This window comes from Paroedura picta, chromosome 13 (assembly GCF_049243985.1).
Source record: "Paroedura picta isolate Pp20150507F chromosome 13, Ppicta_v3.0, whole genome shotgun sequence".
Classification (NCBI taxonomy): domain Eukaryota; kingdom Metazoa; phylum Chordata; class Lepidosauria; order Squamata; family Gekkonidae; genus Paroedura; species Paroedura picta.
The window spans coordinates 17,958,556-17,974,595 of record NC_135381.1 but is presented as its reverse complement, the minus strand read 5'-3'; the positions used below and the strand labels follow the sequence as shown (position 1 = coordinate 17,974,595).

Below are 16,040 nucleotides of genomic sequence, written 5' to 3'. Positions count from 1 at the left end.
TGTTCCAAAAGGACAGAGAGCGCCAACTAGGCATATATACCTCCCCCCCCCTGTGCCCGATGCTGCTCTGGCACTCTCTGCTGCTGGATGCCAACCAACTGCAAGCAATGTGGTGGTCTTAGCCCTCCCCCACCCACCCAACCTGTCCCCAGCCTCTTTCAGGCAGACAGAAGGGCTGTGCAATGGATTGCTTCAGTTCTTCAATCCTTCGAATAATTAAGTTCAAAATTATTTAGTCAGTTGCAACACCATTTCTGTGGATTTCAATGGGAAATATGTATTTGGATGCTGTGAAATTTTCAGGGACACTCTGCCAAATCAGAGGAAGGCAAGCGGGAATGGCTCCATTGCAAGTGCTGGCTGGGGCTCGTGGGAATTGTAGTCCATGGACATCTGGACGGCCGCAGTTTGACTACCCCTGCCTGCACTCTGGAGATGTAATTCCAGAAGATCTTCAGGCCCTCCTGGAGGTTGGCAACCTATTGATCCCAGAAACGTTGCTGCAACTTGAGCTCCAAGGGTTAACATGAAAACCAGCGTAGTCCCATGGCAAGGACTCTTCCCTTGTAACAGAGACCTCCTAGCTCAGCTCTAAAGTTCAGTGAGGGTGTCTCCTTGGGCCTGCGCCCCTCTCTCAGGCTGCCCTAAAAGGGAAAGGCGAACCACAAATACCACTTAAGGTAAAAGCAGGATGGATCCTCCTCAACCGAGAGCTCAAGAGGATTGAAGCATTACATTAAACGAGTCCACAAGTGTTTCTTTTATTTTGTTTTTTTTTATAAATTTATTTTCACAGAAATAGACTGGGCTTTACAGAGTACCAACTGCAGGATTGGATACCATGAAAGCTGAAGGGGAAGGCCGAGGCATTTCCCTCTCTGGCCAGTTCTCCAGCAAGATTCTCCGGTACGTCAGCGACCGTCCTGGCAGCCAAGACTCTGAGGGTGAGAGGGAGCCACACAGACCGACAACAGGGCAGGCTCAGGGCACTGCGGGCCCAGAAGCCTGAGTACAAGAAAGGCCACAAACCAGCAGCTTACTGTCATATTTCACAGTGGGTGGGGTGTGGGGGGGAGAGACCTGATGTGGACAAATACCAGGAGGTTTGTGTCTGAATGTCCTGGAGGGAACTCTGTTTTCCAGCCGCCTGACTTCAAAGAAAGCTTTGGGGAAACGACAACCAAACAGCAGTTACAGGAAGTGCCACCGCACCTCTTCGGCTCAGGAACGGATTCACACCATTGCATTTTGAAAGCCAGTCCACAAGGAAATCTGAAGAGCAGAAACCCACTCTGGGGCTAAAATGTTCCAGGTAGAGCTCACCACGGACCTGCAATCTACGTGGATGCGATTTTTCATGTTTTTTTATTGAAAAGCCCTGTCAAGTGACGGTTTGGGCTCAAAGCTAAGAGGCACCCAATTCAAACTTCACTTCTAGGGCTGCCATCCCCCCACCCCCAAGCTGCCAGCAGCATATGGGGGAGGTAGAGTCGCCAGGTCCAGGTTGGGAAACTCCTGGAGATTTGGTGATGAAGCTGAGGAGGGCAGGGTCCTCTGTGGGGTACGATGCCATAGAGCAGGGGTAGTCAACCTGTGGTCCTCCAGATGTCCATGGACTACAATTCCCATGAGCCCCTGCCAGCGTTTGCTGGCAGGGGCTCATGGGAATTGTAGTCCATGGACATCTGGAGGACCACAGGTTGACTACCCCTGCCATAGAGCATCCAAAGCATCCATTTTGTCCAGGGAAATTGATCTCCATAGTATGAGGATGAGCTGCAATTTCAGGGAATTTCCAGGTTCTACCTGGAGGTTGGTACCCCTACTCACCTCACCTGCCTGATTACTGTAATAACAGCAAGGCCTCTTTTACAAGGCCTCAGGGAGGTTTAAGCCAACCAAAGTCTTTGAACTCCAGAAATGTGACATGTCACTACTGGGGAACCTGCCGTGAAGGCCTGAAATGGGTCAAAAGGTGATTAGAAGTTTAATTATAGCACATGCATGCACCTGTAAAGCGTCACTTCCACATTTAGCCTGTACGTCATCTGCCATCCATGCTTGAAGAATGGAGCATGAAAGAGCCAGTGCTATCACCCGAATTATTTATTATTTATGGCTTGCCTGCTTTTCTATTATGTTTTGGAAGCAGCTTTTGCTGAGGCAGGGAATAAAATCGTTTCCAGTTTTTCCTGGTTTTACAAACCAAAAGGGGAGGGGGCTGAAGCTTTCTTTGGTTAGTGTTTGTGCTCCTGTTGTCAGCATAAAAAGGGAAGGATTAAAAGCAGCAGGGGGAAAGGGGGCACCAGAGAGCCCAAAATATGCTACGGGAGAGGCAGTCAAGGCGCCCACGTACTCTGTTGTGAACAGTGTGAGGGGAGGGGCAACTGGAAGCCAGCCTCTCTCTCTGGCTTCCAGGGACCTTGAGCAATCGACATCCTTCCTTTTAAACTAATGGAAGGTCCTTCTCCAACAGGATTCCGTTAGCAAGCTCACCATTCCATGCATGGTGCTCTAAAGAACATCTGAGGAGGTCAGGGTAGCCAGCTCCAGGTTGGGAGATACCTGGAGACTTTGGGGGTGGAGCTAGTAGTGGGCAGGATTTGGGGCAGGGAGGGACTTCAGTGGAGTATAATGCTATGGAGTCCACCCTCCAAAGTAGCCATTTTCTCCAGGGGAATCGACTTCTGTCACCTGGAGATGAGCTATAATTCCACGGGATCCTCAGGTTCTACCTGGGGACTGGCATCCCTAGTGGTGATGCTTGCAGGGGCTGCTTCATGTTCATGGGTCTTTTTGCGCCTCCACCCAATCTTTGGGAAATCCTTACCCCGAGTGGGAAAGAAAAGGGGCGATTGGCATTTTATGGCCTTTTATTTCTTGCTCTCTTCTCATCTGCATACTGCTTCCCCTAACTACAATAGAAGAAGAGTTGGTTCTTATATGCCGCTTTTCCCTACCCGAAGGAGGCTCAAAGCGGCTTACAGTCGCCTTCCCATTCCTCTCCCTACAACAGACACCCTGTGGAGTGGGTGAGGCTGAGAGAACCCTGATATCACTGCTCGGTCAGAACAGTTTTTATCAGTGTCATGGTGAGCCCAAGGCCACCCAGCTGGCTGCATGTGGGGGAGTGCAGAATCGAACCCGGCATGCCAGATTAGAAGTCCGCACTCCTAACCACTACACCAAACTGGCTCTCAGGGCAGGGCGGGAATCCTCCCAACCACACAGTTTTTGAAAGGCCTGGTTTCTGTATGCTGCTGACTTGTTTGTGCCGGTGACATGACACAGTGTTGGCTCTATGCAAAATAGGTAACTTCGTTTCCCATGTTACACGATATACACTTTGCTTTCAATATCTACGGGGGGTGGAGAGAAGCAACATATGGAGTAAATCCACCATTGGCAATACCTGCCTAAGCTTTAGCACCATTGAGAAAGAAGGGTGTTGGGAGAGAACACCGAGGCCACCTCAAGCCTGAGCCAGCCGTTGCAGGAGGAGGCAAACTCAACTTTTCTGTGGCATGAAAGGAAGCATCAATTAGGAGGGACCAGAACCTCTGCTAGGGGACTGGGGCTCAGATCCTTACATTTTTCGGCAGCTGACTTGGAGGCTTTCCTCCACTGGTGTACTTCTCCCTTTCTCCCATGTGCCCAAGATCAATATTTTTCAAGGACTCCCTATGCACACAGAGAAGCGTTAGAGGTAAAGGGACTAAGTCGTGCACCAGAGGAAAGCCCTCATAACAACTAGAAACGCACAAGGGATATGATGTTGTAGTTAAACAGTTCCACAGGGCCTGCAAGACAGAGCTGTTCTGCCAGGCCTATGGTTGAGGCCTGGAAACAATATTAAAAATGTGTTGGCCTCCTTGCCCCCAAATCCACCTAATTAATCCATCTGAGGATATTTATTATATTCCCCCGCCCCCCTCTTTTCTCCCTGGAGAAAGAGGCAGCCTCAAGTAAATTAGTTTTTTTTTTAATTTTGGATTTGTAGAAACCTTTAAATTCCTATTATGTGTATTTGAGTCATATTTTTTTTAATTGATGTAATCTGCCCATGCGGATGGGCGGAATAGAAACATGATAATAAAATAAATAGAATCCAAAGTCATATCTTAGCCTGGACTGGGCACCACCTTCTCAGAAAGGTATAGACCTGGGGGGGGGGGGGGGGGAGACTTCTAAGAAAGACGATGCGGTGTGCAGCAAATAACGGGCAAGACAAAGCAGAAAGATATGACCAGGCCTGTCCTCATATCTTCCATTGGTTCTGCTGGCATTCGGATCAGATTGTGGCATCCAGGCATACAGCCTCTCTGACTGGCATTATTTTCCAGGCTTGAAATAACTGGCAGAACTACTTTTGACCTCTCTGGTGGAGCTTATATGTAGGATCCACATGCTTCCCTGTTAGGACAAATGGCAGCCCCCAGCCCCGGGCAATGTCTTCATCTGTAGAAAGAACACCAATGAAGACCAAATCCCCCTCCTTCCACACTCCCAATACACACTGGGCCCACACACCCCTGGGAATGGAACTCCTAGAATGCTTCTGTTGACAGGAAGTGGGCATGGCCCGTGGCCAGTTCCAAATATCCCAAAGGAGAGACAGGAGACAGAAAAGGCCAGGCTCAGCTGAAAAGGTTTCAGGTGGCTTCGTCCCTTCTTTCTATTCAGATTAAGAGCAGACTGGATATAGACCGCCCAGGTTTTGCAGGCTGTGGCACAGTGGAAGAGCCTCCGCTCCGCATGCAGAAGGTCCGAGGTTCAATCCCCAGCATCGCCAGTTAAAAGGACCAGGCAATAGGTGATGTGAAAAAACATTACTTGAGACTCTAGAAAGCTGCTGCTGGTCTGAGTAGACAGTACTGGTCTTGACGGACCAGTGGTCTGATTCAGTATAAGGGAGCTTCACATGAGCCTCCCCTCGTTCCCGCTATGACCCCCTTCCTCTGGACATACGCAGTACAGTCTAGAAGCAAAGCTTGAAGCCGGCAAGGAAGGCTGGCAGGGAGGGGAGGGGGCTGTTACAAGTGCCCAATTCCACATGTCCTCAAAACATGAAGCAGAAACTCTTGAGCAGGGGCAGGCAAACTGTGGCCCTCGAGATGTGGCTTGCAGGCGCTCATGGGAATTGTAGTCCATGGACATCTGGAGGGCCACCGTTTGCCCACCCGTGCTCTAGAAGAACACAGTGGGAGGAACAGGAAACCTACTCCCCTTCCCCAAACTTCCAGCATAGCCCCAAGTTTCCACAAGGACAAGAGGAAGGAGGAAGACATGCATCGCTAAGCAACAACGGGGCAGGGGGAAACAGGCTTTGGTTCACTCCAGGCAAAAACAAGATCCCCGGTCTCATCCAGCAGCTTGAAAGAGACAGACACAGCAAGCCCACCCCCACCCCACAGTTTCACAGAACGATTGCTCAGAGACATCAAGACGGCGGTGACCATCAACACAAAGAAGGTGAGACACACTAAGAGGAGTTTCACTTTGGGCTCCCTAACAAGACCAGAGTTTCCTCTGCCTGCAGGGACCCAAAACCAGTAAAATGCGGGTGCGGTGGGAAGGGAAAGCGAGAGGCAGCATGCTCTGGCTCTTGCCCCTCCCCGAGCCAACTCCCTTTGTTGTGCAAAGCTGTGCTTGGTGGAAGAGGAAATGATACACACGGCCACACATCCAGCGCACACAAGAAGTGGTGGAACACATCCCAGGACAAGGGCTCTTTGGCAGTGAGCCAGTGACAAGCGAAGTGCCGCCCAATCGGCTCTCCTCCCAGGACACACCGGAGGCCCAATCAGGAGCTTATCGAGACCCCAAAGCACCGACTCTCAAGAGCCGTACCCCTCCCAACAGATGTGCCCTCAGCAGGCCCAGGTGAGCTCCAGCGAGAGCAGTGAAGCAGGTACAAATGCAGGGGAATGTCACTCCCCTTGCTGGGGGACCCTACACAGTGAAAAACCCAAGCCCAGTGTGCAGCCAGCCACTTCCTCTTACGGCATGCAAGGGAACAGGAACACTGATAACCCTCGGGAAACACGGAGAGCGACACCCCTAAAAAGCCCCCCAAGGCAAGCATGTTGTATTCTCACAGGAAGTCTTTCCACATTGGAGCACCGAGGGGGGGGGGCAATACCCTCTCCCTGCCTTCTACAACTGCATACTCAGGAGACGAGAAAGCTGAGCTCACTGGACCTGTGACCCTTTCTGCAGCACCCCCTGCTGGAGAAGGCGAGGGCATTCTTGGAATCTGCTACCACCGGAGTTTTTGGTGAGTGTGGATAAGGCTTCTCCGTGATGGCATCTTCTGGTCAGACATAAATATGAAGAGCAGCACCAGCCTCCTATTTCCCTGTGCCAGGTACGGCAGCCACGATCTCCTCATACTTGGGCGGTGGGTCACTGTAGGACAAGCTGGTCTCCTCGCCACTGCTGTTCTCGGGATGCCCGGTCACTTCCTCGTATGAAGGCGGCGGGGTCGCGCTCGACAATCTCATGAGGGCGGAAGCGGAAGGATCGGGGGGGTGAAGGGTGCTATCTGGGTGGCTGGTAGACCCAAGGCCCCACCGGCCACTGCCAGCCCCTCTGGTGCCTGGGTCCCGCTGGCAATGAGTTTCGCTTTGACTGTGGGAGGCTTCCCGGTACACCATCACCCTGGGGAGGCTGCGGCCCCCTCGGCTGGCCAAGTAGCGGTTCTGGGCATAAGAAGGACGGTGTCGCGTGGCCTTCTGGAGCTGACACCTCCATATGATGAACAGGGCAATGACTATAAGCAGAGCGACACCCAGTAAGGGCACAACAACGTACATGGCATCTGAGCGGCCTGTGCCTTCTGTGGGATCCTTGACAGAGTAGGCATAACCTTTCCAGAACTCCATCTGCATAGGGGGGAAAACAAATCCCTGATGAGCAAAAGATCTTCTGGAAGGCCCAGTGCTTGTACTAGGAGTGCTTGCACTCGAAAGCTCACGCCTTGAATAAATCTTTGTAGGTCTTAAAGGTGCCACTGGACTCCAGTTTTGTTTTGTTGTGCTGCTTCAGAACAACACGGCAACTCATTTGAACATAAACACACACGTGTGCCACAAAAACAGCAATCGGCCTTGCATCTACAAAGAGTAGGAACAACAAGCACACCTCTCTAGCTCACCTGGAAATGATGGGATGTTTCAGTTTGCAAAAGGCATGGAGTGGCTAAAATGCTGACTGGAGCAATATCGCCAAGTGAAGAAGCACAAGTCTTACCCTCACGCATGCCATAAGGCAGCCAACATGCTGTCTGAAGCTCTGCCCATGAGGCTGGGAGTTCAATCCCAGCAGCCGGCTCAAGGTAGACTCAGCCTTCCATCCTTCCGAGGTCAGTAAAATGAGTACCCAGCTTGCTGGGGGGTAAACGGTAATGACTGGGGAAGGCAGTGGCAAACCACCCCGTATTGAGTCTGCCATGAAAACGCTAGAGGGCGTCACCCCAAGGGTCAGACATGACCCAGTGCTTGCACAGGGGATACCTTTACCTTTAAGCAGAGTTACATCAGAGTAATATAGTGGGTGAGAGTGTCAGACTAGGGTCCAAGAGACCCAGGTTTGATTCCCCACTCTGCCAGGTAAGCTTCCTGGGTAACAGGGTTAGCATGATGATAAAGTGGAGAAAAGAGAAACAATCTAAGCCACTTTGGGTTCCCAATGTGAAGAAAGGAAATAAATGAATCCTAAGCCCCTGGACTTCAAAGGACATAACTCTGCTTAAAATGGCACCGTGCATTACCATTTGGAGATGTTGTTCACCACACAGGATAAAAAAATACACTTGTATGAGGTCTTTTCTCCCCACTGTGATAGCAAGAGCAGCTGGAGAAGGGATGTAGATCAGGGGGAAAAAATCAAAATTGGAATTCCCCTGCCACTGCTCCATGTCAAAAAATGCCACCAGACGATCAGATCAGATATCTTCAGGATGAGGAAAGCAAGAGGCTGATAAAGAATGTAAATAAATGCTAATTCCTGTGAATGGAAGGGAAGAAACAGAGTATAATCCACATGGCAAGGAGGAAAGTGACACCACCCCACAGCTCAGCCCTTCCCCTCTCTCTACAGCCACCTACCGTCTTCTCCTTGTTTTCAAACACCTCCTTGACCTCCTCATAGCTGCAGATCTCCTCGACACACTCCCGCTCAATGGTGCCCTGCCGGAATTCCTCCAAAAAGCCATTGGCTCGAGGGAAGCGCTTGAGAACAGAGTGGGCATTCTGGGCTGCCAGAAAGGCTGCAATGCACAAAGGAGAAGATGCAAACAGAAGCCCCCCGCTCCTCAGCACAGAGACATGGGCCACCAAGCCAGGCATGACTCAGGGCTGGCCCAGGGACAGCCAACTGAACTGTTTACCTGTCCCAGACATACCCAGCCCAAGTCCGGCTTCTTTCTCTCTCTGTTCTGTTGTGAGGTCCCCCCAGCAACTAGTGGGTGACTTACCTGGATGGGGTCAGGCCTTCACCAGCAATGTAATCACCAACTATTTGCTGACATTACTTTCCATGAGCCTCATGGTATTTTGCCCAAATGCAAGGCACTAACATCAATTCTAGGCACACAGGGGTGTGATGGCAGTGCAATGAGATGCTGTCAACATACTTCCCAATTGCCTGACAATTTCCCCTCTGGAGCAGCAAGGAGCACCCACTAGCAGCAAGGGATCCTGTGCCCCCACTGGCGGCTTAGGAACCCTATTCCCAGCTGTTACACTAGGGAATCAATCCTTAGAATGGGGTTTTCTCCCAGGGAAAAGGTTCATAGGGTTGCAAGGTAGACTACAATTTGGACAGGGAGGCCCCACCTCAGATAAACTTTTTCTGGTTTTGTTCATACTGAAGAAAATATATTCTTCATGTCATTACATGTTATGACTGGTTTATTATGACAAATATTCCATATCGGAGTCTCCAACGGGTAGCTTGTGAGCACCTTGAGGCTCACTATTAGCTGAAGAGCATCTTGTGCAGCCCCTAGAAGACCCATATCATAGCCATCTGATGGAGAGGCTGATTCTGTGAAGGCAAAGGGGTGGCAGGTTACAGTAGATGAGTGATTGGGATGTGAGTGTCCTGCATAGAGCTGGGGGTTGGACTAGATGACCCAGGAGGTCTCTTCCAACTCTATGATTCTATGATTCTATGATCAGGGGAGTGAATTCTCTTGTGAGACTCAAAGACCGAAGAAGGCTGTGTTACAGAGTTTTCTCCCTTTTGCAGGGAAAATATTGTTTTTAAAACAGGCACATGAAAACTAAGCAATTCAAGGTATAACATTAACCACTACACCATAAGGCTGTTTTGAAATTATTATTCTCTTTTATAAACAAGTAATCAGCCCTCTGACTGGAAAGTTGTCAGAAGGTTATGAAAACACCTTGTGGAAACCATGTATCCCAGCCACAAATTACTCAGATGTTATATTTTTAAGGTTTTTATTCAGTCAAATTAAATAAAAAGAATCACAATCATACAAAAAAATTAGCATATATCAATGAAATCAGAAATTAAAAACCACGTTCTCCCTTATCTTCTCTGTCTTAAATTTAAAAGACAAAATACAGTTTCTAAGATTCTTGCCAAAGCATCCTAAGAGACCAAAAAGTCTCACTGCAAACCAAATCTGAGAGAATAAAGAGGGTGTGGCTTCCTTACAGAGGTCCCATTAAATGAACCGCACAATGAGTTTATTAAATCATCCAATACATTTCCTCTGATGTATGACACCTCTGAGTGCAGAATGACACTTTCCCAAGTAATACTTGTTTCAAATTGGGTTCTGCTCATTCTGAATTTATTCTGGGCATGGAGCCATTTATTCATAAACTATCTTTCTCAAGGTTGGGACAATGAGAATAATGAGCCACACGCGCTTGCAAATTTGACAAACTAAAAATCAAATTCTCAAGCCAAATTCTCAAGCTCCTGTACCATTAAGGTCAAAATCCATAACAGCTCAATCAATAGACCTGCCATTTCTCTCTGTACAAAGAGAACTGGAACCAGTCCAGCCTTTAGTTACAGGGGTGAGGGGAAGCAAATGCAATATTTATATTAAATTTCTACATCTTATATGTTTTAGTAGCTTGGGGTGTTTTTCATTCCCCAGAAGTAGCTCTCGTTCTTTATCTTTTCGCAAATGTGTTTAGTCAGCCAATGGAGGAAGTTTTTAGTTTTCTCAGCTGCAGATTTCAGCATTCTCTCTTACAGAAGCTACTGCCTCAACAACTTATTCTACCTTAGTGTCCTATTCATTGATCTTTCATCCCAGGAAGAGGAAAAAGCATAAGTCTCTAAGAGGGGAGGATCACTTACTTGCCATGTTGACACTTTGCTCAGTTACTTGAAGGTCTCAGCCATCTATGGGAAGAGAACAGATCAGCCACAATAACCTGAGCTGCCAAGCACAATCTCCAATCCCACCCACCCCCATCCCAGGAAGCATCTCAGAGTCAGGACTCCTGAAGGTATACATCTGCCAGCTCAGCTCCCTGCCCCTCTCAAGAAAATCAAGACAATATGAAAGCAAATCCCAGAAGTAACTTCCAGTGACAATCTTTCCCAAAGGTACTAATTATTGATCCAGACATTTGGAAAATTGGGTTGAAACAAGATGCAATTCAATAGAGACAAAAGCAAAGTTCTTCAGTTAAGCAAAAAACAAACACAGGATGGTGGATACCTGGTTTGGCACTAATTCATGAACTAAACTCACAAGCAGAGTGTGAGCTGGCAGTATGGAAGTGCTGCTGCAAAGGAGACTACTGCAATTTTATATTGTTTTAATAGGAATATAGTACCCAAGCCATGTTTCACTTCGCAACACATTAAGCAGACTTTGGCTGGAGCAAGTGTGCCCAGTTCTGGATACATAATGGAACAGGTTCAGAGGAGGGCAGCAAATATAGCCCGAGGTTCAGAGGGGAAATTGCATAAGGGAAGGTTGAAGGTTATGGATGTATTCAGCGTGGAGAAGCTAAGATGGAGATCATGTTCCTAAAATATTTCAAGGGCTTTAATAGGAGAAAAGATTTGTTCTGCAGAGGTCAAGGCTCGATATAAGAGGTCTCAGATATAGGAAGGTAGACTTTTATTGAATGTCAGGAGAAACTTTCTAACAGAGCAGTTGAACAATGGAACCAATTAGCTGAGGATGAGGATGTCTCTCAGCAACAGTCTTCAAACAGAGGATGAACCATTTGCCAGAAATGTTCTTGATCTGGATTTCATGCATGGAGCAGGGGGGCTGGGCTAGAGGCCTATGACCCTTTCCAACACTAGGAATCAATGACTAACTTAGGAAGTTTTGTTTCTGAGATGCCCATAACTATTCAAACAAGCCATGGATCTAATATAGCAACCAGACATCCTCCAAAGGTCTACAACGAGGGCATAATTATAAAGTCTTGCCAGTTGTGATCCAGCCCAAACACACTGGAATGCAGAAGGTTGCTGGCGCTGAACATGGAGATTTCATTCAACCATCATGACTAATATCCATTGGTGGGCCCTGTCCTCTATGCATTCGTACCATCTCCTGTTGAAACCAACTAAACTAATGGTCATATCCCCATTTCATAGCAGTGAATTCTACATGTCCACCACTGATTGAGTGGAGGAGTTACATTCATTTCACCACTTCACCAGGCATCTGCCAAGTTCAAGTATTATGGAAGACAGAGGGAAAGTTTTCTCTCTCCATTTTACACCCTGGGCATAATTTTAATACATTTCTGCTATGTTTCACCAATAGTTGTCATCATCAAGAGACTTGCTCACCTAGAAACCTCTTGTCTATTCAGAAACACTGGGTCAGGCTGAGGCCTTGTAAAAATCATGGAAGTCTGAGAACCTGAGAAGTCAAGCTGACTGTCACTTTAACAAGTGAGACAAGGAAAATGGGAAGCTGACACAGGTTCCATTTAGACCAGGGGTAGTCAAACTGCGGCCCTCCAGATGTCCATGGACTACAATTCCCAGCATTCGCTGGCAGGGGCTCCTGGGAATTGTAGTCCATGGACATCTGGAGGGCCGCAGTTTGACTACCCCTGATTTAGACCATTAAGCCTATGGTTTCAAATCTGATGTATCTAGGTGAGAATTTGGCCTACATATTCTATCTCTTCAGTGCAAGGACTCATGGGTGGGAAACGTGGTTCCATGATTAGGCCCTATGCAGTAGCATACATCCTCATTATTGCAGCTCACCTGATCGGTTGGCTCACCTGATTAGCAACACAACTGATTCTTAAGTTACATAATTTGCTATACACTTGATCGGTCAACTAGAATCAGCTTGATCAGTCAACTAGTTTTGCCCTTTGAATTACATCTAAATTTAAGATGCCTCTTAATTCTGGGTAGGCCAGGTTAGATATTTAGCTTTATTATTTTACCCTCACTATTCACTGCTCTTATATTGTATATTCCTCCACATTCTTTTAATAAGCCACTTTAATTATATGTTGTGGTATCCTTGGATTTGAGGCTTCCATCTAAATCCATATTGACTATAGCTATTGGTATAACCTTTTCTTCCACTTTTTTTGGGGGGGAGCTCAGCTTGCAACTGTTCAGCCTGTATGGCTGACTTTTTGCCCTTAAACCCAGGAAGGCAAGAGCCTCAGTTATTTCATCTCTGGCTGGCCGGTTAGTTAAGGAGACTGATGATAGCATTGAGTTTCTGAGGCTTCACACCTCAGCATTTTGCGGTTTTGTCTTTAACCAGCCTGTTACCTTTTATAAATCTTTGGTAGTTATCTATTCTCTAGAGCAGAAAGCCTCCAAACTCCTTAGTATTTCCTAATAGGAAAAGAGCTCCACCCCCTTTGTCATTTTGTTGCCTGTTTCTGCACAAAATCAGTGTTAGGATAAAGTAACCAGAACCATGCTCAGTATTGCAAGTTCAACCACATAGTAAATCTATACAAGATCATAATAGTAATAACTACATTGTTTTGAATCCATCTTAATAAATCCTAGCACATTTACTCTTTTCTCTCCTGCCATACAGAGTCAACAGACAGAAAATATGAATGTCATCCTTAATCTTCCACAGACATTTCCACTCAAATCCACACAAACCTCTCAAAACTTACCCTTTAGACTTCAGCAAGCCATGTGTTCTGAAACAAATTGCTCTGTGCCCCCATTAGTTAAGACCTAGAGAAGTTCTGCCTTTCAGGTTTGCCTAAGTCAGTGGCAGAGGCAATTACCCAAAACGCAAAACCCAGCTTTTTCAGGCAGCAAAACCAGCACACAGAGGAGGAGTCTCTCAGCGTGACCGTAAACATGAGTAATATTTCATGCTGTGAACAAAAAAAAAGGCAACTGACACCCGCAAAAGATAGCAACGAAGGATAGGATGGATAATTATCAGAGATACCCGTCACCCAACTCTGTAGCTAAAACAAGGACTTAATGATGTCACTAACATAACTAGGGAGCTCCCAGACAGACACACAGGCTTTTGCATTCAGAGAGTAGGAAGCAGCAGATTGCAAAGCAACCTTCCAAACGTCTGGTGCGAAGGGAGAACCTCACAGATGTCAATGGGTTAATTCTCAAGGCTTTGTAGGGCAAACAAGCTCCGGGAGCCCAACCCCAAATGCCTTCTCCTCCCCCGTGTTAAAGGAGCGTTTTCCTCTATAAATATACCATCCCCATCACTGGAGGAGGTTGCCATGGCAACCGCGAGGAGGCGTGAGGGATGCAGCGATGGGGATGCTGCTGACGTCACGCGCTCCACATGCAGGAATGTGGTACCCAGCGGCCGCGGCAGGACTGGCGGGCGGGCGAGCAGGCAGGCGGGCGGGGAGCCCTCCTACGAGCCCGGAGCCGGAAAAAGCCCTTCTTTCGCCGCGCGGGATTCCCCAGCCGGCGGCAGCCGGGATTCCCAGACAACCCACCGCATTTAGCGTGAGCCCTCGAGCAAGTTTTAGGAAGCTCCGAGCAACGATCGCGGAGGGAAAATCACAGACCCGGGGCAGGACATGCCTCCCGCTTCCCAGCCGTCGCCTGGGGACCCAGGGGAGCCGTATCCAGGGCCATCCTCTGCTCGGCAGGAAGGCACGTCCCGTCCAGTTTCCTCCAATAGTAGCCGCACCACTTCGGTTACCCTGATGGCCCAAGCACGTACGCTCCCCCGCTCCCCCGCTCCCCCTTCCCTCCGACGCTCCTCACCCTGGCTCCAAGTCTCCCATACGCCTCCCTCGTCCTCAGTCTCGCAATCGGCCGCCTGAATCCCTCTGGTCGGGATGGATCGGGCAAGATCCGCTCCGCTCTTTTTCTCGCCTGTCCGGCTCTGCCCAGAGCGGGAGCAGCAGCCGCCGTCCGCCGAGGGGGCGGGGCAGAGCCGGCCGTCCTGACCAATCACACCCTCCGAGGGGGGGGGATAACTCGAGGCGCTGTACCGAAACCCCATTCCTACCGTAAGAAAAGCGCGTCGGCGAACTGGGGCTTTCATTTTCCACCCAATCCCAGAGATAATTGAGCACTAGAGGCGGGCCTTATGGTTGTCCTGCCCAATCGGGTAAGGCCAAAGCGGAGTCCTTGGGGCGCCTGGCTTTGTGGGGACTGTAGTCTGTCGGGCGCTTCAGAAGCTATGGAGGGGATCCGCACCTGGGGCGGAGATGCTGTCGGCGTCTGAGTTTAGGGCCCTTTAGGGGCGGGACGGCCCCCCCCTGAAAGCAAACGGAGCGGTGCGTCCGCGAGTGCCTTGGTCAGCCTAAGCGCCTGGAGGGCAGTCCTGCCCCCCATGCCCTCCTTGCCTGCTGCAGATGCCGAGGCGGGGGGAGTGGCGGCGGCTGCCTGGCCACCTTCCGTGCACGCTGCTGCGGAGCTCCAATGCAGCAGCTCCCGGCGGCCAGGCAGAGCAGGGGGGCACCGCCGAGGCCGTGTTGGCCGGAGCAGCTAGCCAGGGTTGGGCAGCCAGACAGGGCGCCGTGGAGGGATGAGCCGTTCAGTCGCCTTCCTCCCCCCTCGGCTGGTCTAAGAGACGGAAATGCTGAAGCCCGTCGTAAGAGACGAGGCCGGTGGCCGAGGAGGGGCTGCCTGCCTGTCTGGCGATCCCAGCGCCCGCATACAGACTCCCAGAGGGAAAGGGGCCGTTTTGTTCGATCTTTGCATAGATCTTGCCCAGAAGTACTTGGTGCCTTTGGAAGCTTGTTTCGCACTCAGACCAGCCTGCCAATGAAGGTTGCGAAGCATCCTGTTGGAAGACTTCTCAAGTGCCAGCGGTGGGGCTTCCCCTGCTCGCCTGCCCCCCCCCCCCCCCCATGCAATGCATTTTCACATGTAGGAGGTTGCCTCACACTGAGTCAGCCCCTGGTCTGTCAAAGTCACTATCATCTATTCTAGCCAGTGGCAGCTCTCCAGACAGAGAATTTTTAAAAAAAATATCCCTTTAGCTGGAGACCCTGGGACTTGAACCTGGGGCTGGTGAAGTCATGCATCTGACAAGTCAGCTCTGACTCACAAAAACTTGTCACGATAAATAAGTTAGCTTTTGTGGATTCCTTTGCTATTTAGCCAGATGTGGGGCACTCCAAAGAGTGCCAATTTATAATATTTTGGCTGGTCCTAATTTTTTAAAAAATCACACAATGCAGACTCTGGGACCAGCAATCCTGGGGGGAGGGAGATGAAACGAGAAGATAATGGTATTTTGTGTAAGATGGAATAGCCATGGAGTGGTGTGATCCTGCAAGATGCATTATGTTTAGAAAGGGTTTTTTTTTAAGCTTTTAAAGGCATTGCCCTTGGTCTCTTGTTCAACATACCTGTTCCATATCATTTCACACAGGACTGCGGTGCTGCCAACAATCTAAAACTGCACCACTTCGTTTCTAAAATAAAGAGGTGCCATTCCTAAAAAAAAAAAAAAAACAATGTGTGGGGTGCAGAAAGAGGATGGAGAACACTTTTGTCTCCTCCTATAACTTGGGCTCATGCAAAGGAGCTGGTTGGCAGGATATTCAAGACAGAAAGGGTTAGGTATATCTTTGCCT

At 49.1% G+C, this 16,040-nt stretch overlaps 1 protein-coding gene across 2 annotated transcripts; it reads right to left on the bottom strand.

Annotated features, from left to right (window-relative positions):
- Positions 1-1,685: 1,685 nt before the first annotated feature.
- PRRG3 (proline rich and Gla domain 3) lies at positions 1,686-14,366 on the bottom strand. 2 transcript variants are annotated; one of them, XM_077307764.1, is made up of 4 exons: positions 14,215-14,366; positions 10,348-10,392; positions 8,109-8,269; positions 1,686-6,884 (listed from the first exon to the last, which is right to left on the bottom strand). In XM_077307764.1, exons 2-4 carry the CDS (start codon positions 10,352-10,354, stop codon positions 6,351-6,353), a joined length of 702 nt encoding a protein of 233 aa, XP_077163879.1. In that variant the 5' UTR covers positions 10,355-10,392; positions 14,215-14,366; the 3' UTR covers positions 1,686-6,350. The 2 variants fall into 2 exon arrangements, with proteins under 2 accessions (XP_077163879.1, XP_077163880.1); XM_077307765.1 differs by lacking the exon at positions 14,215-14,366 and adding an exon at positions 13,131-14,156.
- Positions 14,367-16,040: the final 1,674 nt, after the last annotated feature.